Source organism: Rhea americana, unplaced genomic scaffold (genome assembly GCF_003343005.1).
Source record: "Rhea americana isolate MKP2758 unplaced genomic scaffold, rheAme1 scaffold_362, whole genome shotgun sequence".
Classification (NCBI taxonomy): domain Eukaryota; kingdom Metazoa; phylum Chordata; class Aves; order Rheiformes; family Rheidae; genus Rhea; species Rhea americana.
In genome coordinates this window covers 556,818-578,043 of record NW_028186493.1, presented here as the reverse complement: position 1 = coordinate 578,043, position 21,226 = coordinate 556,818, and the positions used below count along the sequence as shown (strand labels likewise).

Genomic DNA, 21,226 nt, shown 5'->3' with positions numbered 1-21,226 from the left:
GCAGGCATCCTCAGTCACAAGCTCAGGAGCAGCCACCTGCGCGACACCAGAGCTGGGAGCTCCCATGCCCCCGATGGCTGTGAGCAGGATGTCTGTCCTCTCAGCAAGCTGGTGCTGTTCCCCAAACATCTATGGGAGAAAGGAGGGCAGCCAAGATAGAAACAGAGCCCCCAGCGCTGTCCCCGCCACTGGGGGGGCACCTGGCAGTGCCTGGGGCGTCCGCACCTCGTGGGGCTCCAGCTCGCAGCTGCCCTCTGCAAGGGCCCCATCGGCCTCTGCCTCCTCCTCCCAGGCCACCCTGGGGCGGCTGGGGGGTCTCTCCGCCATCCTGGGCGACACAGCAGAGGCTCCACAGCACTGCCCGGGGATGGCAGGGAAAAGCTCGGGTGCACTCAGGGCCTCCTTTGCCAGCCCCACACGCTCCCGTCCTCTCCTGCCACCGTCCTCCCGGACACTGCGGGGCCGAGGCCGYGCCGGCGCCTGGCAACGCTGCTGCTGGTGTCACAGGAGCCCAGTCACAAAGGGCCCCACTGTCACCCTAGTGCCACCTGTCACCGCCCGAGAGGGGCAGAGTGTGTCCCCTCAGGGGGTCCAGGGCCCCCTTGCTCCCCCACGACACCTCTCTTTGCCCTTCGGGTGCCCCAGGCCCCCATGGTGGTCTGGTGCCCTCAGGCTGCTCCCATCCTTTACTGCTCCCCCATGACTGCTCCTCGCTGTCCCTGTCCTCCTCCATCCCAGTGAGCGCTCCACAGGGACAAATGTGGGATGAGGTGTGAAAGGCATCAGCCCCAAATGACACCTCTCCTCCATGCGGCACCCTGGGTCTGCCTCATCACTACCATGCCCTGGGGAGAACAGTCCAAGCTGGGGTCGTCAGGGCCCTCATACAGCCCTGGGGCGCTCAGACCTCCTAAACCCAAACACCCACAGGTGGGCTGGAGGCAGCTGGAGGGAGTTGGGGCAAATACACACCCTTGGGCRGGGAGGGAGGGGCGCCTCGTGGAAGTGCCCGTACACTCAGGCATGTAGCAAGCTCTGCTCCCAGTAAATCTCGAGGATGGGGTGGCGGGGGGCAGCCTTGGTTTCATTGACCACAGGATGGTGAAGTTCAGGATCCTGAGAGCAGCAAGCTGACCAAAAGCAAGCTCACGATCCTGGATTGCTGCAGAGCAGCCTTTGGCCTCTTCAGGGATGCACCTGGAAGAATRCCAGGCAACAGGGCCGTAGAGGGAAGGAGGGGGCAAGAAAGCTGGTGGACACTCGAGGGTCACCTCCTTCAAGCCACACCTGCAGTGCTGCGTGCTGGCGAGCCTTCCCCAGGACCACACAGACATGGCCCTGCTGCAGCAAAGCCAGCAAGAGGCCACCAAGGTGACTAAGGCACTGGAGCATCTCACAGATGAGCAGAGGCAGCAGCAGCAGCTTGTGCACAAGGGTGCCAGAAGGCCCATTTGTTTGCAGTCTTAGTAGTGCTCGATTCCTCAGGAATGGTCCTGACCCACTGCAAAGCACATTCACCACTAGCTGTTGGTGTTGCTGCATCAGCTGTGTCAGAAGCTTCGACCCATGCTGACCCTCTGACAGCAGATGCAGCTCTACAGGTCTCAGGCTGCAGGGAGTGCTTGGGGCCTCTGCCCAAGGCCCGGGCTGACAACCCAACACCTCCTGCAAAAGGTGTGCTCTTGTTGATGAGCTGTGTCGTCAGGTAGAGGAGTTATAGGAGGAAGTTGGTAGGCTGCGTAGCATCCGTGAGAAGGAGCAGGAGGCAGACAGGGTATTCTTGGAGGCCATATGGCTCCAGGAGTCCCAATCACGCACAGCAGAGGAGTTGCAGGAGGACTCTGTGCCAAGTGAAACACTCCATCACAGCACTGTAGAAGGTGGCTGCAAACTGGTCACTTCTGGTGGCAGGAGAAAGCCCTTCCTCCTCCTGAAGCCTTGCAATTGAGGAGCAGGCTTAGTGGCCTCCAGGCTGAAGAGGAGCTGGGCATGGCTTTGAGGGAAGCAGCTGGGCCCACACACCCTGTGCCTTGCGGGAACACCCAGAAGAAGTGGTGAGCGATTGTCGGGGGTGRCTCCCCGCTGCAGGGGACAGAGGCACCTATCTGCCGAGCTGCCCTCTTGTCTGGAGAGGTTTGCTGCCTGCCAGGGGCTCCAATGTGAGATGTCCCCAAAGGACTGCCAAGACTTGTGCACACGTCGGACTCTTCCCGTCTTCTGCTCTTTCCCGTGGGCACTAATGATGCCAAGGGCAACTAGGAAAGAATGCAACAGGATTTCAGAGCTCTGGGGATGGTGGTGAAGGGTTTGGGGGAGCAGGGGATTTTCTGCTCCATCCTGCCAGGGAGGAGGAAGGCTGGGAGAAGGAGTAGGCGAATTTTCCCAATTAACAACTAGCTGCACTGCTGGTGTGGACAATGGGATTTTGGGTTCCTATGACTATGGCACCATGCTTGAAGGTCTGCAACTGCTGGGGAGAGAGGGGATCCACGTGACTCAGCGGGGCACTCAGCGAATCTTTGCCAACAGGTTGTCCAGCCTGGTGAAGAGGGCTTTAAACCAGGAAGGCGAGCAGAAGGGCAGAGTTCTAGAGAAGGGATAGTCAACAAAATGCRGCTCAAGTCAGGATGCGTCCAGCGGGTGCTTGCAGCCAGGGAAGTGCATATGCTACATGGCTATGGGGCATCCTCTTGCACCCTTCCTGGGAAAGCGGCGTGCTCGATTGCCTGACCGAAATGCCTGTAAACCAATGCATGCAGCATGGGGAATAAATGGAGGAACTGGAGACCTGTGTGCGGTCGCAGGGCTATGATCTCCTTGCAGTCACAGAGACATGGTGGGATAGCTGACATGACTGCAATGCTGTCACGGATGGCTCCGTGCTTTTCCGGAAAGACAGGCCAGGAAGGCAGGGTGGTGGAGGGGCTCTTCAGGTAAGAATGCAGCTGGAAGGTGTCAAGCTGTGCCTAGGGGTGGATGGAGGAGGAGTCCTGAGCTTCTGGGTGAGGATTAAAGGACAGGCTAATGGGGGTGACACCATTGTGGCATTTGGCCACGTCTGGGTTTTGCCCTGTAAGAATTTGCCATGTGCCCCACACGCGGTCAGCTCTGATACCGACTCTGATGTGATCTTGTCCAGCCACACGCCCTGAAACCCGCTCTATCCAGCACCTTTAGCCAAGGGGAACAGGTCACCCACACGCTCGGGGGCACGGACAGCAYAAGTGCTGAGGGCTGACCCACCCTGCCTGCAGCTGGGCTCCTGCTCCTTTCAGCGTGGCGGCCTTTCCCCTGGGCAGAGCGCACTCCAGCTGCTGCCTCTGCAGCACCGGCAGCCTGCACCCATCACACAGATGCAGAAATAGCCCCTTGCCCAGCACCTCACTCACGGGGCCCTTGCACATGGCCCTGYGATCCCCTGGCCTCCAGCAAGCAGCAGGGGATGCTTTCTGGGCCCTCCTCTCAGGGAACACACAGCTCAACCACCTCTCCAGGAATGGGGACAGGGACACATGGGGGACACATGGGGGATGAGGTGCGAAGGGCATCAGCCCAAACGACACCTCTCCTCCATGMGGCACCCTGGGCCTGCCTCATCACCACTGCTAGCCAAATCCAGGGGTCCCCACCACCAGCCCTTTTTTTGTGAAACAGCTAGGGTGTTTGTTTCCTGAGCCCTGAGTGCTGGGATGCTGCTCAGGCTGTCAGCAGAGCTGGAGGGGAGGTGGGAGTTACTTTCCTTCTATCAGGGAACAATGTTCTGAAAAGAAGCAGCAAAGACTAATGGCTGGCATGGGCGTCCATGGGTCTGTCCTGTGCCCATCTGGGTCCTGGTGTTTCTTTTCAGATGTGCCTAGAAGCAAGTCCCCTTGTATTCCCTCTTTCCTTCTCTGTCAAACTGAAGCGATAATGCCACACCTTTCTGTGCCCAGTGCTTTGCTGGCCAGCTCCTTTTCTACCATCATCGCTGCACCTCGGATCCTGCTGCCCATCTGGAGGGGGTGCAATACTGGGTGGCTGTGCTGCTCCTTTCCTTTCTGCCTCTGGAACTTGCAATATTGTTAATTAACTGTCTCTTGGGGCTGGGGCAGGCTCCTTGTTCACAGGGGCAGACAGACTCAGCCCCTCTCTTCCTTGGTCTGCCAGACCCAATAGCAGCTGCGAAGGCCTTAGCTCCCCACACCAAGGTATGGGGTGAGTGCTGCCCTGCTGCAGCTCTTTGGCCCTCTTGTGTTTTGCTCCAGAGATTGTTTCTGGCCTAGTCCCAAATGCAGAACATGAATGGCCCCAGGCTGCAATGCTGGAGGTACCAAAGTGATGGTTGGGCTGTTGCGGTTTAAATGCAGCTGGGGTGATGGAGCATTTGTCTCATGTGGGTGCCTGGCTGGTTCTTCCTCAGAATCTGTGTGCATTTTTGGACTGCGGGGATCAGTGGGGGAGGCCTGCATTACCATGAGCTCTCGCCCTGGGAGCACTGGCCTCTGTGGCCACAGACCACAGCTCTGGCCTGGTGGGGATGGGCAGTGCCCACGGGCAGTGGTTGCAGCAGGCTAGAAGTGCTCCTGGTCTCTGGGGCTTGGCCTGCAGCACAGATCCGTCAGGCCATGAGCGCCTGCTGCTTCCAATCACAGCCAGTTTTGGGGGTGCTGTGAGGTCGGCAGTGCGGACTCCACTGAGGTCCATGTCCTGGCCTGGTACCTTGTCCCCGGGCAGGTTGTAGGGCCACAGCATAGCCAAGTGCCTGCTCTGGGGCCTCCCCTGCTCTTAGCTTTCTTTTTCTTGTGAAGGAATGCTGCCCATGAGCATTGTTTGCGGTGGGTTAGCGCTGGCTTGCACAGTACCCATGACTCATGCTCTGCCCTGACAGCACTGTGTGGAGACCTCGGGAAGCTCTTCAGGAGCATTGCTAAAGCAGGCATGCAGCCTGCATGTGGTTGTGCTGCCCAGACACCTGTCTGCCTGGAAGGAAGCACCAAATTGTGGCAGTGCTCTGCGCAGAGCCCAGGTGCTATGTTGAGTGTGGATGGGCCTGGATTTGGCAGGTGTGCACTGCCTGCGTGCAGCTCCAGCTGCTGAGTCAGCGTCCCTCATACTGCTCACAGCACTGGGGCAGTAGGGCTGTGCCAGCCCTTAGGTAAATGCATTTTCTGGCAGAGGAAGGGTTTGGTCTCCGGGTGGGTGAGATTTCCCCTCCCACAGGATGTTAAACCTTGCTAGAGAAATGCCACCTGAGCCCCAGCTAGATTTTCTGCATCCATTCTCTTCCTCCTTCTCCTCCTCTTCAAGCTACAGCTGATAGCCATGGCCATGGCTCTTGACTCCAGGAAGAGGCAAAGGAATGCTCCGTGTCCAACCTGGGACATTCGCTGCACTTCATGCTGTCATCTCCAGCTTGTTTGGAGAAGTCACMCACAAGACTTGTTTGGTGAGGGCGTCTCTGCACATGATGCCAAATGGCTGTTTGTATCAGTCTTGGGTGGTGCTGTGCACCCCCTCCTACGCTGCCTCCTGCGTGCTGATGGGCAGGTCACTTTATGGCCCCGCTGCCATCCCCAGCTTCTCTGCAGTGGAGAGACAGCAGCACCAAACAGCAGGCATTTGGGCTAAGTTGTAGCACAGGGGCCTGAGCTGGGCACAGGGGCTCTGGGGAGAGCTGCATTGATCTTGGCCCCAGTTTGCTCCCATGTCCTCACAAGGGGTTTTTGGTTTTGGCACAGGCGATGCTATGCTGTTACACTGAAGTGCCAGAACCTGGCAGGGAGCACTGGCAAGCCCAGGACAGGACATGAGGGAGGAGGCAGGAGCAGGAACAGATGCTGAGTGAGTGCTCTGTAGTGGGGAGCAAGCGCAGCTCAAACCTGCTCCGGCTTTGGGGGCCTGAGCACTCCATTCCCAGAGGGGTGGTTGTGCCCGGCATGTCTGGCCAGGGCTTAAGCTCTTGCCCCTGCTCTCCAGGTGCTCGCTGCACCCTTGCCTCTGCCACCCTTCTTTAACCTCACTGTTTTTTGCCTCTCTGCTTTAAAAAGGAGGCAAAGAAATGGGCAGGGGCACAAAAACCCAAGCTGGGTTTGGCTGGGTGGCCCCACTCTCAATGCCAGCTCTGCCACCAACATCTTGTGAGGCTGTGGGATCCCTGTTGTTGCCTCTTAGCAGTGGCATCTGCAAAGTGACACCTCATCGTACTGCCTAAGGTCAAGCATTTCTGCTGCAAACCCACCTCAGCAGTGAATGCTTCCCTGCCATAATCTGGGGAAGAGAAAGGCTTGAAGAAAAACAAAACAAAACAGTAAGCTTTTAGAAATCCCAGTTTCCTCCCGGGGGGGGGGGGGGGGGAATCAAATATCCTCAAGAAAAGCCAAGCAGCAGTGCAGAACCTGACAAGGGAGCTCTAAGACTACGTGCCGGCACGCACCTCTGCACACCCAGTCCCACTCATCTTTGCTATTCTGCTTTGGGCACAGTCAGATTTATTCCACTCTCTGTGCATCCTCAGACCTCTCCGTGGTGTGAGTACAAATCCTATCAATTCCCATCTGTGTGCCTTCACATCAGCTCCATTCCCTCCATGCAGAGCCGGGTTATCTCTGTTCCTTTCCASTCACCCTCAGGTCACTTCTGTTCACCTCCATGCATGCTCACATCTCTTCCAGTTCCCTCTGCGCATCCTCAGATTCGCTTCACTCCCCACCATATGAACACTGATCCTTTCATTCCTCATCCAAGAGCCTTCAGATGAGCCTTATTTCCCTCCATTCACCATCAGCTCAGCTCTTTACCCTCCTCGTGTGCTCACACGACCTCCCTCCCCCTCCTCACACCCTCACATAGCTCCATTCCCCTCTGCACCCCCAGCTAGGCGCTTTTCCCATTCATGCATGCTCAGATGTGCTCTGCTGCCTTCTGTGCAAGCTCAGTTAGCTCTATTCCCTTCTGCATGTGCTCAGATGTATTCAGTTTCCCTCTTTGCATCCGCACATTATCTCCATTTCCCCAGCGTGAGTGTTGCTCCTTCTAGGTGCCGCCAGTGCGCTGTCAGGGCAGCTGCTGGCCTGGGGTGCAGTGAGTGTCCATGGGTGCCTGCAAAGGAGCAGCTCTCTTGCCTTCACTCATCTGCCCACAGCAGGCCATGTCCACGCTATGTTGGCATGCACATCCAGGTGCTATTTGGCCTTTCCCCCAAAACGAGAAGTGAGGAATGGCCAATACAAGTCACAGTGCAAACAGCACCTGTCAAGGGGGTTTTGGCCTCTAGAATAAAAACAGCAGCCAGCCAATGTTTCAATTGCTCTGCTGACTTCAAAGGAAAGCAATAGACTTCATTGGGGAAGGAGGGAGCTGCCTGTGCAGATGAAGGCTTTCACGCTTGCTCTGTTTCACCTGGAGACTATTTTTGCCTTCAGCCCAACAATACTCCCAACAATCACTGTAATTAACTTGGGTCATTTTTTTCAGGGATAGACTAACACAAGCAATTAACTTACAACAGAGAAGCTTTAAAGGGACTATTAGGAAAATAATTCAGTAGCAGGTCCGTTGGGGGTAGGGAGTGAAAAACGACATAAAAAATGCAACAAATCCTACTTGGTGAGAGACTGAATTTCAAGGAGCCTTTTTCCTCTGCTCTTGCACATGCCTCCTCGCGTGCAGTCCRTGATGTCCTGCCCATAACCTGGAGCACAGAGGTATGGAAACATTTAACCTTGCATCAGTTGAGCCATGTGCTCTTAGCTGCTGACTGCTCTGTCTTGATATCCACACTGACACCTCCCTGTCCTAACATCTGTGTCCCAGGTGACACTGGTGGGCAGTGAGGCACAGCAAACAGCCACCAGACTGAAAGCTCCCATGGCAGCTGTCTCTCCCACCCCGGGGGGCACAGCAGCCGTCTCTGGTGGTACCAACATGGGATTCCCATGTCCCTCTGTATGGCCAGTGTGTGCCGCCAGTGCAACCTCGGCCACATAAGTGGGGTGGGAGCTGGGTCCTCCATGGTGCATCCTAGCAGCTCACCTCCCAGACCGCATTGCCCTGGCCCACTGCATCCCTGCCAGCAGGAACCAAAGCTGTCAGAGGTGTCACCTGCAAAGAAAGATGATACCTGCAGAGTTATGGTGGCTCCTCTAAATCTATTTTGGATAAAGCCACCCAAATTCTGCCCATGTTTGGTGCTGAAACACCACCCAGGGCCAGGCCCACACTGCTTCAAACCAAAGCAGAAAGAGGGGCTGTAATGTGATGCAAACATAGTGCAAAAAGGTCGGCTGTCACTCCTGGAGTAATGGGCTGCTCTGAGGCTACAGTAGCAGATGACAAGAGGACTCATATCAGCAGCATTGCCTCTCCCAGCCTGAGGTGCTCCCTAATGTCAGCTAGACAGCATCCAGCCAATTTGATGTTTCTCCCAAGGATGCCAAGTAACAAATGCCACCCACCAAAGCACAGCAGGAATAGGAATCCRTTTTTCTGCAGGATGAATGCAACCTCATGATTAAACTCAGGGCTTCCTAGGGCAAATCCCACATGGTGCCACTGATCTGTCCCTGAATCAGTACTGATAGCTGAGTAGCTGCTGCGGGAGAGCAAGTCTCTGCTCCAGCAAAGCATCCTTGTTACTGGCATTAAACTGTCCAGAAAGAGAGAACTGCAGAATGTCACCTGCCACCTCATCCTTGCTGCTCCCGGTGCAGCTCTCCATGGCATCACCCTGGATAACCCCACACCAACAGCCAGCAAATCCATGCTAACTACACACTGGTCTGTGCAAGACAACACCAAGACTCTGCAATGATATGTAGGGCCCTGAAAAAATCTTCAGAGAACAAATTTCAATAAGCCTGCAAAGCCCTATCCTGGCTGGGCAGCATGGCATAATTTCCCAGTAAGAAATGAAAGATATGGGCAATTCTTGCTGTGATGACAATCACAGTTTTGCAGCCAATTTGAATGAACTGGCCCTGCATTAAGCTTCCTTCCGCTAACAAGGGGAAGCATAGGGAAGGGAAAGGAGAGGCTTTGTCACCAGTAACCTTTTCCATCAGGAGAGAAGCCAGGTGTAAAAATTTGATTACACATTTTAATTACTGTGGCCTCTGAAGCATAACTGGGAAGGGTAGAAATTCCTGGATGCTTGATACCAGTAGTCATAGCACCATGAAACTGGTATTTAATCCATTTTCCCAGCATACTTATTGACAGGGAAATAGAGGGTTTGGTGGACACTTGCATTGTGTATGATGTAAAAGACCTGATCAGTTCAATGGAACAATCCTGGATAATCACCATACAGAAGCTGTAGGAGCGTCAGACAACACTGGCACGCCTCGGGGAGCAGTAACTTACAGGGGCCCAAGGGGAGGAGCTGGGGGGGGGAAGCTGCAGGAGAAGGGACGTTACATCCCAGTCCCATCCTCAGTGCATCCTCAGCACGAATTTGGCATTTCAGGAAACTTATTCTGTGCTGTGCTGGACTGAGGACAGCACGCCACTTGCAGAAGGGCTCATAGCAGATGTGGCAGGAGAACATGCAAGTTGAGGGTAACACTTCCCCCGCCCTCTGCAAGGATGAGCAAGAGCATCAGAAGCTGAAGGGTCCTGTTCTTTTATTTTGCCAGCCCTTGAGAGTATTTTTTCTCTTTTCAAACCTGTGAAGACTTGCAAAATCTACCACATGCTGCAGCAGGGCTCCTTGGGGCTTCCTGAGCTCTTCTGAGAGCTCAAATCCTGCAATCTTCACTCACAATTTCCAATTTAAAGAGCTACAATGTAGTCCAGGAAAAAATAACAGMCAGGTCAAATATGTCCAGTGGGGACAAATATGTCAATGTGGAGGTGTGACCAGCACTGGGTCATGTTTCTCATGCCTATGATTGGAGACATTTTTACTTGCTTTTAATTTCAAAAAAAAGGCCTGCAACCATTCCTGCATGTCCCCTAAAATAGTTGTTACTGTTTACAAAGCCCTATCTTTATTTGAACAGCCCTAACCTGAGCATTAGCTAGACTATGAATTTTGGCAGTAGGATATACCCCAAAAAACCTTTGCTGTCCTTGTGAAAACCAAAATTTTTGCTGACATGAACTGTAAAGTGCGACTGTAAAATTAGATGCTGTGCTAGGGACACAGCAATATTCATACACTATAAGCATGGCCCTGACAATCAATGGTTRCCTCCAAGGGTGGTAAAGATTTTTCCTTGGTCCTGGTTCCCAGGGTCCCCATGCAGTCAACACTTTTCTAGGGCAGCGACAGCCATGTGTCTGTGCATCTGCCCATCCACAGGGCCACATAGCCATGGGGCTACCTTCCTCAGCCTCTGATTGTTGAACACCAGACACATTTGCATGCTTGGAAGAGCGTGTATCTATTTGCCACTCACTGTGAATTCAGCTAATGGAGCACGATGTGCCACTCACCATCCCATAGTCAGTACTTCTGTGGCTAATTCACTCCTCATGCCGGAGCCAGAGCAGAAGGAGGTAGGGCAAAAAAAATCCATCAGAACATCCCATTGCATCCACAGACAGGTGCTTCCTGTAAGCCACAAGAGCATAAAAATCTACTGACTTATCTCTCCCATAACCTTCACATACTATTAATGAAGGAATTTGCCGCAGGGCACCAATTTCTAAGTCAAAGGAACTGGGTAAAAATAGTGTCAACTTTGGAAGAAACAGCTCCTCCATATATCCTCCTTGCTCTCATCTGCCACCAGCCTCATTTCATTGCACAAGGAAATGCCTTCCAGACCCATGTCCTTGAAGGAGATCACCATCTGCTGTTAAGTGACTACCATGGAGCTTGGTGCAATATCCATGCCAAAATACAACCTCAAGAAAGGCAAAGCCTTGACACTGACTTCTCCCTCCAACTGGAGCCATAGGGACCAACTTGTTTAAAGAATAATAAGGCAGACACATGGCCCTGCAAATAAGGGAGCAGAGTTACTTTGTGCAGTTTAGAGTGCCATTAGGCTGGACAAGACTCAATGTTGCTGGGCTGCCAGAAACATCTCGTCTTAACCAGCAGCTCGTCTCAAGGCCGGTGCTGGTAGAGCTGGCTTATGATGCAATGCCCTATAGCAGCGAGTGGAGGAGAAAGGGCAAGATCAGGGTGGGGTTTTTCCTGACCATGTTTCTGACAGCAATATGATGAATGACAAAAGGCAGAGGTCCCTGGTAACACCTCTGACCCACGTGGCTGCTGATGGCTATTGGTCCATGCACCAGCATCCCCAGGCACCATCCTGCCCTCCCTCAGAGATGTGCAGCCAGTCACCATGGACAGATCCCCATAAGCCAGAGCCCAGGTTGAACAAGCATGAGGCTCAAGACAATCCCAGCAGGCCTAAACAGTACGGGGGAAACCTGGCAGTACCAGCACTTCTGCTACGTAGGGGTGCTGGCTGAGCAGAGAGGGCCAGAGCAGATGTAGGCAGATCAAGAATTGCTTGCAAGTCTCTCCAGGAATCAGTCCCTGCTCCCTCATCCTTCATCCACAAAACTATTGTCTTTCTTCAGGAAACAGAAAGCAGCGTTGTCTCAGAATGAATTCCCAGTGGCAGAGAAGGTCACATCTGTGCTGTGCCTTTAAAAGTCTCTTTGCTCTCCCCTCTGAGCAGTGTCCAAATCTTATGCTAGCCAGCATCAACCAACACGTGGAGAGACTCAGTAAGAACCCCTGGTTGGGCTGGTGACCACAGCTCAAGGTTGGTGACAGGATCTATCAAGACATCTCAGAAAACATTTTCATATTGCTGATGCTTTCTTTTGTACATGCCTGGTCTTTCATTTTCCTGTATTGCAACCAGCTGTTTGTATGGAAGGTTCACTGAGCCAGGGACCCTCACAACTGCATCATCAATGCAGGGATTTCCCATCTTGCTCTTTCACTCTGTCTTCTCTATTGTCAAAAAACATACTGCTTTGCATGTGGAAATGTGTAGGAAGAGCACCAGTTCAGCAGACTGCATGCTTTGCATCTGCTCCTGGAGGGCTGGACCCAGCTGTGGGAGGTGCATTCACGGGTGCAGCTAGCCCATCACTTTGCACCCCAGCCAAGGGCGCAGATCTGAGAAGGCATTTCTGTGGCTCTTTGATTGATTTAACGACAAAGAGGGCATCTTTCAACTCTCCAGGCCTTTATCGGGGCCACTTCAGCCAGGGGAAACAGTTCCAGGTCTCTCGTGACAGGAACAGATTTCAGCTTGCTGCTGTTTAAAGTAGCAGTAATGGTTTCTGGATGCTGTCGCAGACCGAGCTGTCCTTTAAGCTGGACATAAAAGCAACGTTTCCAGAGTCCCGGCATATCTCAAGGCTTCCTAGTCTGGCATATGGTATGCAGCCCATCTTGAAGTACGCTGTATACATCCTCCCTCCTGGGATGAGCAAAAGAAGAGAAGATGGGAGTTTATTTGCTGTCACCACAAAGGCTAATGGCCACAAGGTCTCTATGGCTTGCTCCCCCTCTAGCAGGATGGATGCCTGATAGAGCGCTTGATGTCTGCAGGAGCCATTTGGAGAGAAGGGGGATGCACTGGGCTGTTCAAGAGGGGTCAGACCAAACTGCAGGTATGGAGCAAGGTAGAACAGTGCTGGGAKGAACAGTGCATGTTTGGAAATGGATGCTCCTGCTTCAGAGGGACAGTCAACAGTTTAAGGGTGAGCAGCCGGGAGGCAGGGCTCTCACTGTCCCCTGGCGCTTGAGGAGCTCCGTTTTCACCTCCTGCAGGTGCAACACRTTTCCTGGTAGAGTTTCTGGCACCCAGCAGAGTTCACCCATCCCATCCCAAGTCAGGGATGCTCAGGCTATGCCCATATGCAGGACCCAAACCCTGGAAGATACTTTCTTGGATGAAAACGCTGGTGACAGTCTAAGGCCAGGCCCCAGAAGTTAGCACATCCACTTGGCATTTGGGTGGACTTAGTGGGCAGCAGACCCTGCTGGGACCAACATGGTTAATTCAGAAGAAATCAAAGCTTCCTCATACTAAGAAATAATACTGGTTGCTTAGAAGGAGGAAGGCAAAGGCAATGAGAATAATGCAAGCTGCCAGCAACAACAAGCAGAGCCCAAACCGGAGCCCTCCATGCCCAGCCAGGTACCTCCCTACAGGTCAGGCATCCAAACTCAAGCTATACCCGAGGGCTAGAACAGCCCCTTTGCCCTGCAACAAAATTGAGCTGATAGGGTGAGAACATAATCCCAGGTACATCAATGCTTCTTGCAGACAGCCCGACAACACTGAATACCCTTAGCTCAAGGACACATGCTGGTCTGTAGCCAGCCTCTGGCTACATATCTTGCAGGCAGACTGAGGTGTGTTGCCTCAGTGCACACCAGAGGTCTGGGGAATGGGGCTGAAGCACCCCTAGACTCAGCTCCCCACCTCGCTCCAGCTCCCACACTGCTCCTTTGCTGAGCAGTCACATTGGAGAAGCAGCGATGTCTCGGAGGAGCTGGCTCCCCCAAGAGGTCCCTTGGCAGAGGCCACTCACCTCCGAGTTGTGATTTTCTCCCCCTCCCCTTGCCCGCGCTCCAAGCAGCAGAGAAGCGCTGCCAGCGTGGTATGAGGCAACAAGTTACTGTCCCACAGGCGCCAGCAGCAGCTCTCACCTCCAAAATTTCCCATTTCAACTCCTTTATAAGCAGTGGCAGCATCTACAGGTGCCCCTTACTCCATGTGAGGTACGGGCCAGTGTGTTCCCAAGTAAGAAATTCCTCCCTCCCTTCCTTTTCTGCCACAAAAGCTGCAAGTTCCGAGACCAAGGTGGCAGCTTCTATGCTAGCTCTCAAGTGGTTCTTCAAGACAGAAGCAAAATAACCATTTTAAGCATATGCACAAGATTTTGTGACACCTGTTTCACCTGAACGTTGTGTTTTTACTGACACCGATGACCTCAATATACAAAAACAATGATGAAACTTAGCAATGATATAGCTCTTTATATTTTAAAATCTCTGTACAAACATTAATTAAACAAAGCAAGGTAGTTTGCAAAACAGTCAGTATTTAGAATAATCAATTGATGGATTGTGCTTCAGCAGTGATACAGGGGTAGGTACACGTGGGCTGTAAGGAAAACAGCCGAGGTCAAATGAGGCTTCCTCACGTTCCAAATAGGGATTATGATGAATGGAAAATTAAAAATATTAATGAAAGTATTTGACAGTGTTCTTTAATATACTTACATCAGTTAGTAATAGCTAATGTCTTCACACTATCACATAGTAAGATTGGGGGAAGAATAACTGCTTAATGCAAATAATGTACAGTAATATATATATATATAAATATATATTCACACACACACATTTGATCTTAAATCTGCTGAAGATGTATCAGCTGAACTACAACAAAAATAGTATTCATATGATAATAAAGATATTTAAAACATAAAAAAAACACTGATAACCTAGACAGTAGATTTTTCTCTCTAAAGAACAGAAATTCTTTAAAACATCACATCTACTGAGGCCAACTGGTCTCCATTTTTGCAGCAACGTATTTCTAAAATCCTCTTTCCTAGAATAACAAAAGAAAACAGAATACAGTTACCCATAAAACTCATTTCTGCATGTGAAAATGCTATTGGCACAATTGACATCCCATGTATTAACAGGCAACGGTACAGAATTTTAATCGCAAAGGTTCTGAAAAACGCTGTGTGGCTACGTGACACAAGGAGGAACTCTGGTCCTGCTGGTCTCCATCAGCTTTGATGGATTCAGGATTTCAACTATATATATGTATTTTATATATACATATAATTTCAATCCCTGTAAATTCACACTGTTCTTATATAACAACCAATTCAAATAAAAACAATGGAAGAAAAGTTTGATCAAAAGCACCATAACAACTTAGGCATCTAATTCTCATCAAAATACTTATGGAAAATTGGGCCTTAATTTTTATACACCTAGCTTTTATCCACTGGGGAACATGCTGGGGCCAGGAAGGCAACTGCTAACCCCATCCTATGAGATCACTTACGAAGAGAAAGCCACAGCTCTCTCCTTCTGCCAARCTCCTTCAGCAGCAACTACCACCCAACAGACCAAGCCAGCTGCTAGGACAATTTTTGCCCTGTGCAAACAACCATCAGCCCTGCAACAATTTGGCCCATTACGTGCAGAAGGTTAGAATAGAGGTTCGGTTTAAGATATTTCCCAAAGCACGCGATGGAAGCGGGTGTTCAAATTTGCCCTGTCAGAAGGGCCTGTCGTACAAGGATGTGTAATGTCCCTTTGGAAATCCATTCAACGTCCCTATCAAAAAGTCTGTGTTTGCATCAATTCTAGGTAACCTTCAGAGAAGCACGAGTTCCTCAGAATGCACCAAGGGAAGAAGTAGTATTTTAAACTCATCTGAAATCACCTGATATTTTATAATAGCTTAAAAATAAAAATAATAATAAAAAACGCAGTGATTCTGAGACAGCAGAATGTATTTTATATATTTATTTTTTATGGGTTCTTACGCTTTGAATACCATTAGACATTTTTACTCTGATTATGCACCTGAACTGCAGCTCTTCTGCTCTTCCAGTAAACCTGGGACTAGTTTTCACGGTGGACGTTTCATAATGACAAAATGCAAAGACTTCAAAGTGTGGCTCCTCTCTAAGTGCAAACCTTCAAAGCATAAGACCTCGATTTAATGAACAGCAATAATAATTTTCACCATTTAGAAAATAACCGATTTTTTAAAAAAATATATCCACTTCAATTATATGTCAACCACAACTATGAACAACTCTTAGAAAGATGACAGTGGCTGGTTATTTTTTGAAAAGATAGCTTGGTTTCAAAAGGCGACGCTACTCTTCCATTAGACACCTGCACTGCCTTCTGTTAACTGAGACGTATTCTACGTTATCAGCTTTATTCAAGAATCACCATGAATTTCCACGGAGAGTGCACGATGAGATTTCTTTTTTTATATTTATTTGCCTAACAGCATTTGTAGAAATCACAGACAGAAGTGATCTGATAAAATAAAACACCAGTGACCCCAGCTGTAAGGTCCTTGAACTTCAGCTGTGGATTATTTTAGCTTTCCATGAAGACGTACGGAGTAATGGCACGTAAAAATCTTCTGCTCCTGAGTTGCCTATGCGATAATCTTTGCTGAAATGGTTTCTCTAGTATGGGGAGAATATCAAACTTAACTGTACAGGAAGCTCATTGCTGCACGTTTCTAAGCTGCACATACACACAGTCACAATTACCATCGCTAACTATATAAAGGTGAGTGGAGACTGTGAGTGGCGAGAAGGACACGGACGTCCATACCGTTATGGGACAACCGTTGCTAACAAAATCCTATAAATGGTAGGCTCCACACACTAGTGATAGGAAATATTCTATAGTTATTATCAGGTCCTGAGTACAGCCATAACCAGTATTTCAAGTGTTACCTTTAGGCCCAAATTTTCTTAAATGATCCTGCAGAATATATATATATATATATATATAAAAAAACATATATATATATATATATGTTTGATATATATATTTTATTTATATATTTTTATATATATATCAAACATCTACGTTTAAAATGTTCTATTTTACCAATCTACAAACTTTATTATAACTACGATGTCATCTGGAAGAAAAAACACCTTAAATTATATTTCAAGTATTCATTAACTTTAAAGTTGTCGCTCATTTTTTGAATTCTTTTAAAATCCTGAGAAAAACACTCATGTTCACACAAAAGAAAGTAAAAAAATGAAAACAGCTCCTAGAATGGCATTGCAATCTTTTGCTCAAGTCAGCTTCTATCAGTTCAGCTTCAGCAGCACACAAGTGTTTCCAGGAAGACCACTCCTGTCTTCCCAAACAGCCTCGCACAGAAAGGCCGGCCACAAAATCCAGCAGCTGCTGGTAGCTAAAGTGTCTTATCCGTTGCAATCACTCCGAATTAAATACATCAGTGTTCACTCACGCGCGGCAACAGGCCTTCGCGAGGAATACAGGAGCATCGACAACCACAGCTGGGCCCGGCACGAGCCATAAGGGCACAGAGTTAAACACACAGGGGACGCGGCAGAGGCTGGTGGAGTGCGACCATGTCGTGTCCTTGGAAGGATCAAGGACTTTTCTTGCAACTTCTTTGCAACGCATGAAGGGAACAAGCAAGCAAAGGAAGCCAGGTAGTATTTTATTGACTCCCAAGACGACAAATATGGATTGCATATGACCCTGGAAAACACCTTACTTGTTAAAATCCTGGAATTATAAACAAGAGAACTCATTCCTCATAAATAACCTGACACCACTCCTTCATCAAAAGATTTTGGCATGGAACAGATTTCTTTTACAGTTTAATTTTAATAGTTCATTAGAGCAGCTTAAAAAACTATGTCTATAATACTTACATATATTGCTCATATTTGTGATTTCATAAAAAAAATAGTTTGAGTTAATACTTTCCTAGTCTTCAAAAAAAATCCAGGGAGATACCAACTTTTGAATGAGAACTTCAGAAAGATGGGTAAAAATAATCTGCTTGAAATTATCAAAAGACTTCATTTATTGGTAGACTGAGTCCCTTAAAAATGTGTACTTCTTTTAAAAACAACAATAATCTCAAGAAAAATCTACCCAGTGCAAGCAGCTTTCTCTCAATCCTGCAACAATATATGCACATATTCAACTACAATCACCAAAACAATTTCTGCAACATTAATGACACTATTCATGGGACTGTTTTTAAAGGCAAACATGTGAGTGCTTGCAACATCTGATCAAATTAAATTACAATTAAATTACTTTCAGAGTTAGAGCCGGTCTAAGCCTCAGTCAGACGATGAGGGCAAAAGCCATATTTGCATTTAGAAAGAGCTACCTTTGCACTCAGGGTGGCTGCAGAGACCACAGGAGTGCTCCCAGTTTTAACGCAGAGCCAGACAGATTGGCTGAAGGTCCCAGAGCAGCTCATTTAACACAGTCTGTCTGATTATAGCTTACAAAATTTTTTCCTCTGGCACAACACAAAGCATCTTGGAAGGGCAGCAACGTCTAGATGTGCCACAGGTTTTATTTTCCCCCGAGGGAATCCCTTAACAACGGACTTGCTTGCCTTCCAGCAGCAGTGCTTCCTCTTATCCCTAATAACATCACAAACAATTAGACTGGGCCTTAGCACGTTGCTTCCAAGATACGAACCCAGAGGTTTAAACTAACACACAAGTGATTTTCAGTTTTTTTTTTTTTTTTTTTTTTTCCAGTTGAAAGCCCTTTTTGCAAAGGTTCCTACTTGATCAAAAACAAAGCAGCATATTTCCTAGGCATTCGTCATTGGCCAGAAGTGGTTTTACACTGAAGTCCACAACACCCCAAGTAGTCAGTAATTCCCCAGAGATGCTTCGTTTGAGGTATGACAACTTCGGCTCGAGTTTTCATGATACACAGACTTGGCAGTGAAGCTGGCTGAAGGGATCCCTGTGCTCTAGTTCACTTCTTCCTCAGCTGTGCCAGCACAACTCTAAACCGCAGCTCTGACCCAATGTGGGTCTCAAAAATAGCCTTTGTGTTTATTTTAAAACGCACCACCTTGCTGATCCAGTTGAGGATGTGACACAGGTGAGGGGTGGTGAAACAGGATGAAGCAACAGGAACCAGCAGCAGGGAGCAGGGGTCAGAAACGCACTGATTTGGTTTTGTCATTCAAACTCCTGTCCCATGAAACGTCACCTTAACCGTTTGCAAAAGGGGATCTTTGAGAGGCCTTTCAGAACGAGTACATGGTATTTGTATAGAAGCRAACCACGCAATGCATTTGGACATGTGCTATGTAAGCAGAGAAACAGCACTGCCTCTAATCCACTCCAAGATGCCATTCAGGAAAAAGTGCTTTTAAAAGTGCCGAAAACACACCAGCTGATCAAACAGATATTACAGTATTTCCCTCCTATCTTTCATTTTTATATAAAGCAGATGAAGTGTCTATCTTTGTGGAAAAAAACACTTCTCTAACTAATTATAAGAGCAAATAAAAGCACATTTGAGAGTAACTTACCTAATTAGCTTCATAAAGACCACCACATACGTAAAGCCCAAAGGCAATGGAATCTCAAAGGGACACAGTAATGCCAATGAAAAGAGATATAACTCACAAGAAAGAAGCTTTAACTATTTTTTTGTCCATAGAAGAGCTTTTCATTTCCTTGAGGAGAGAGCAATTAATACTCAATGAGTAGACTGTTTTCGGCAACTCAGGTATCATGCCCTTAAAATTAACAATTTTTGGGGGGGAGTAAGTTTACACATTACTGTTACAGTTATGATTGTGTTCTGATGAATTCCTGGGATAAACAAATCAGCTAGCGCTAAAAAGATTTCTGCACATTAGACACTAAACTTCCTAACTTACAGATAATTACTTGTTTGTTTCCAGTTTATAATGGTAAAAAAACAAAGACTTCACAATGTGTGTAAATGGGAGGTAAATGTATTTTTAAAAACAGAATAAAAAGCTGAATGTTAAAAACTGGGTCACAGACTAATAAATACATACATCAAAGACATGAAAATTTCAGCAGCTGGTTTTAAAGAGCAAGGAAGTGGGGGAAAAACTAGCTGTCCAGACTCCATTCTGGCTTTATGGTCTAGATGACAGAAATACCTGCAGTTCAAAACCAAGTTAATAGAGGAGTAGAATCAACTTTGTCACCTACTTTCTTCTTAAAAAATTAAGCTATTTCCTAAAAGTGTGGTGTAAAACCTAAAGCAACTTTCGTTTTTTCCATGTACTTGATGGCATTGAATTAAAAAAAGAAATTATTATTTTAACTCAGAAAAAAATGAGTCATCTCATATTATAAGGACAGCCTTACTGCAAACTGTGTACAGTAAAAGTATTTCTAGAAATACACCAAAAATGACTTTTCCATAACAAAATAGAGAATTATGTATCTGATTATCATCGAGTTTCAATACTTAGGCAAAACAAACACCTACAAGTTTAAAAAAAAATAAAAATAAAAAGACAGTAAAAAGATGTTTTATCTGCTGTAGAGATGCCAGAAAGTGATGCTGGACACCAGGATTTCCAGAACAACCCCCTTTCCAAAGTGACGTGCAGTCTGTGAATTAGACAGTAAGAGAAAATTGATCCTGCTCTATTGGTTTCTCCACCCAAGCTCCAAGTCCTGCCTTCAGGAATGCTTTGAACAAACACTCTTTGGCAGTTTGATACTCAGCTGCTCCTTGCTTCGTTTCATGGTACAGGTTAGGCTTGAGGATCTTTGAGCGTAAGCTGGATGAAAGCTGCAGGGATTGAAAAAGGAAAGAAGAGACGAGAGACAGTGAACTCTTAAACCAAACAGTTTAGGAGTGAATGAGTTATTAAATCAGACATTTTTAAACAAAGGCAAGAGTTATTAAACCTAACCTTCAGGAAGCAGAACAAGGCAAAGCTGGCCAAGTGTTCCAGCTACCGCTGCCTCATACCTGGCTTCACAGCACCCACTTGGAATGTCATTTCTCTGCACAAAGTTTGCCTTTGCAAAGCTCACCTTTCCGCAGAGCCTTATTGCATCTTAACAGAGGCACTTTGAATTTTGTTTTTCAGTAGTACCGCAATAGTTTGACCACAGTATCATGCTTTTTGCACTTCCTATATTATCGGCTTGCTTTGGCAAAAGAAATCTAGACACCGAAAGAAGCAATGACTGACACTTCCTGACACTTTGCCTTTCTAAGAAAGGACTGAGTGAAATCCCACTTCCACTGAAGTCGAACTTAGTGAGATTATCTTTCCAAATAAATTAAAATGGTAAGACAAGCTCAAAGGAGTTAACATCCTTTGTTTACTTAGCTATAACAAGAATTTTTTAATGTAGGTATTATAAAACTAAAGACTAAGCCAACCAAAGACATTACCCTTTTCCACTGCTACACAGACCAATAGCTAACATTTGGTTGAGCTTGTAACAGGCTCAGAAAGTGTCTTCTGAGCACAGAAAGCAGCACACATGAAGGTATTCTGTTACGAATAAAACAGAAATGGAAAATCTCGCACTTTTGAATACCTTTGCATGAATACGCATCCAGCGGCTGTACAAAGCATGCTTACAAAGGCGAGATGCACGACCCATTTCATCTTTGCCGGTTGTAGCATTAATAACTTCAAGACCAGTGTCTCCTACTGTCCAGTTTACACTGAAGTTCGGTGCTTTCCCTGGTTGGCGAGCTTCTGCATTGCTAATACCTGAA

The 21,226-nt window shown here is 48.1% G+C and overlaps 1 protein-coding gene across 3 annotated transcripts in view; it reads right to left on the bottom strand.

The window, feature by feature from the left end:
- Nucleotides 1-19,444: 19,444 nt before the first annotated feature.
- The window catches only part of ADARB1 (adenosine deaminase RNA specific B1), a 94,723-nt gene continuing 92,941 nt past the window's right edge, over nucleotides 19,445-21,226 (bottom strand). For all 3 annotated transcript variants that reach the window (XM_085312420.1, XM_085312418.1, XM_085312419.1), the window contains exons 10-11: nucleotides 21,043-21,221; nucleotides 19,445-20,278 (exon numbers count right to left, since the gene is read on the bottom strand). In XM_085312420.1, the coding sequence (XP_085168546.1) occupies nucleotides 20,102-20,278; nucleotides 21,043-21,221 (356 nt within the window). In that variant the 3' untranslated portion in view covers nucleotides 19,445-20,101. The remainder of the gene's footprint in view (nucleotides 20,279-21,042; nucleotides 21,222-21,226) is intronic.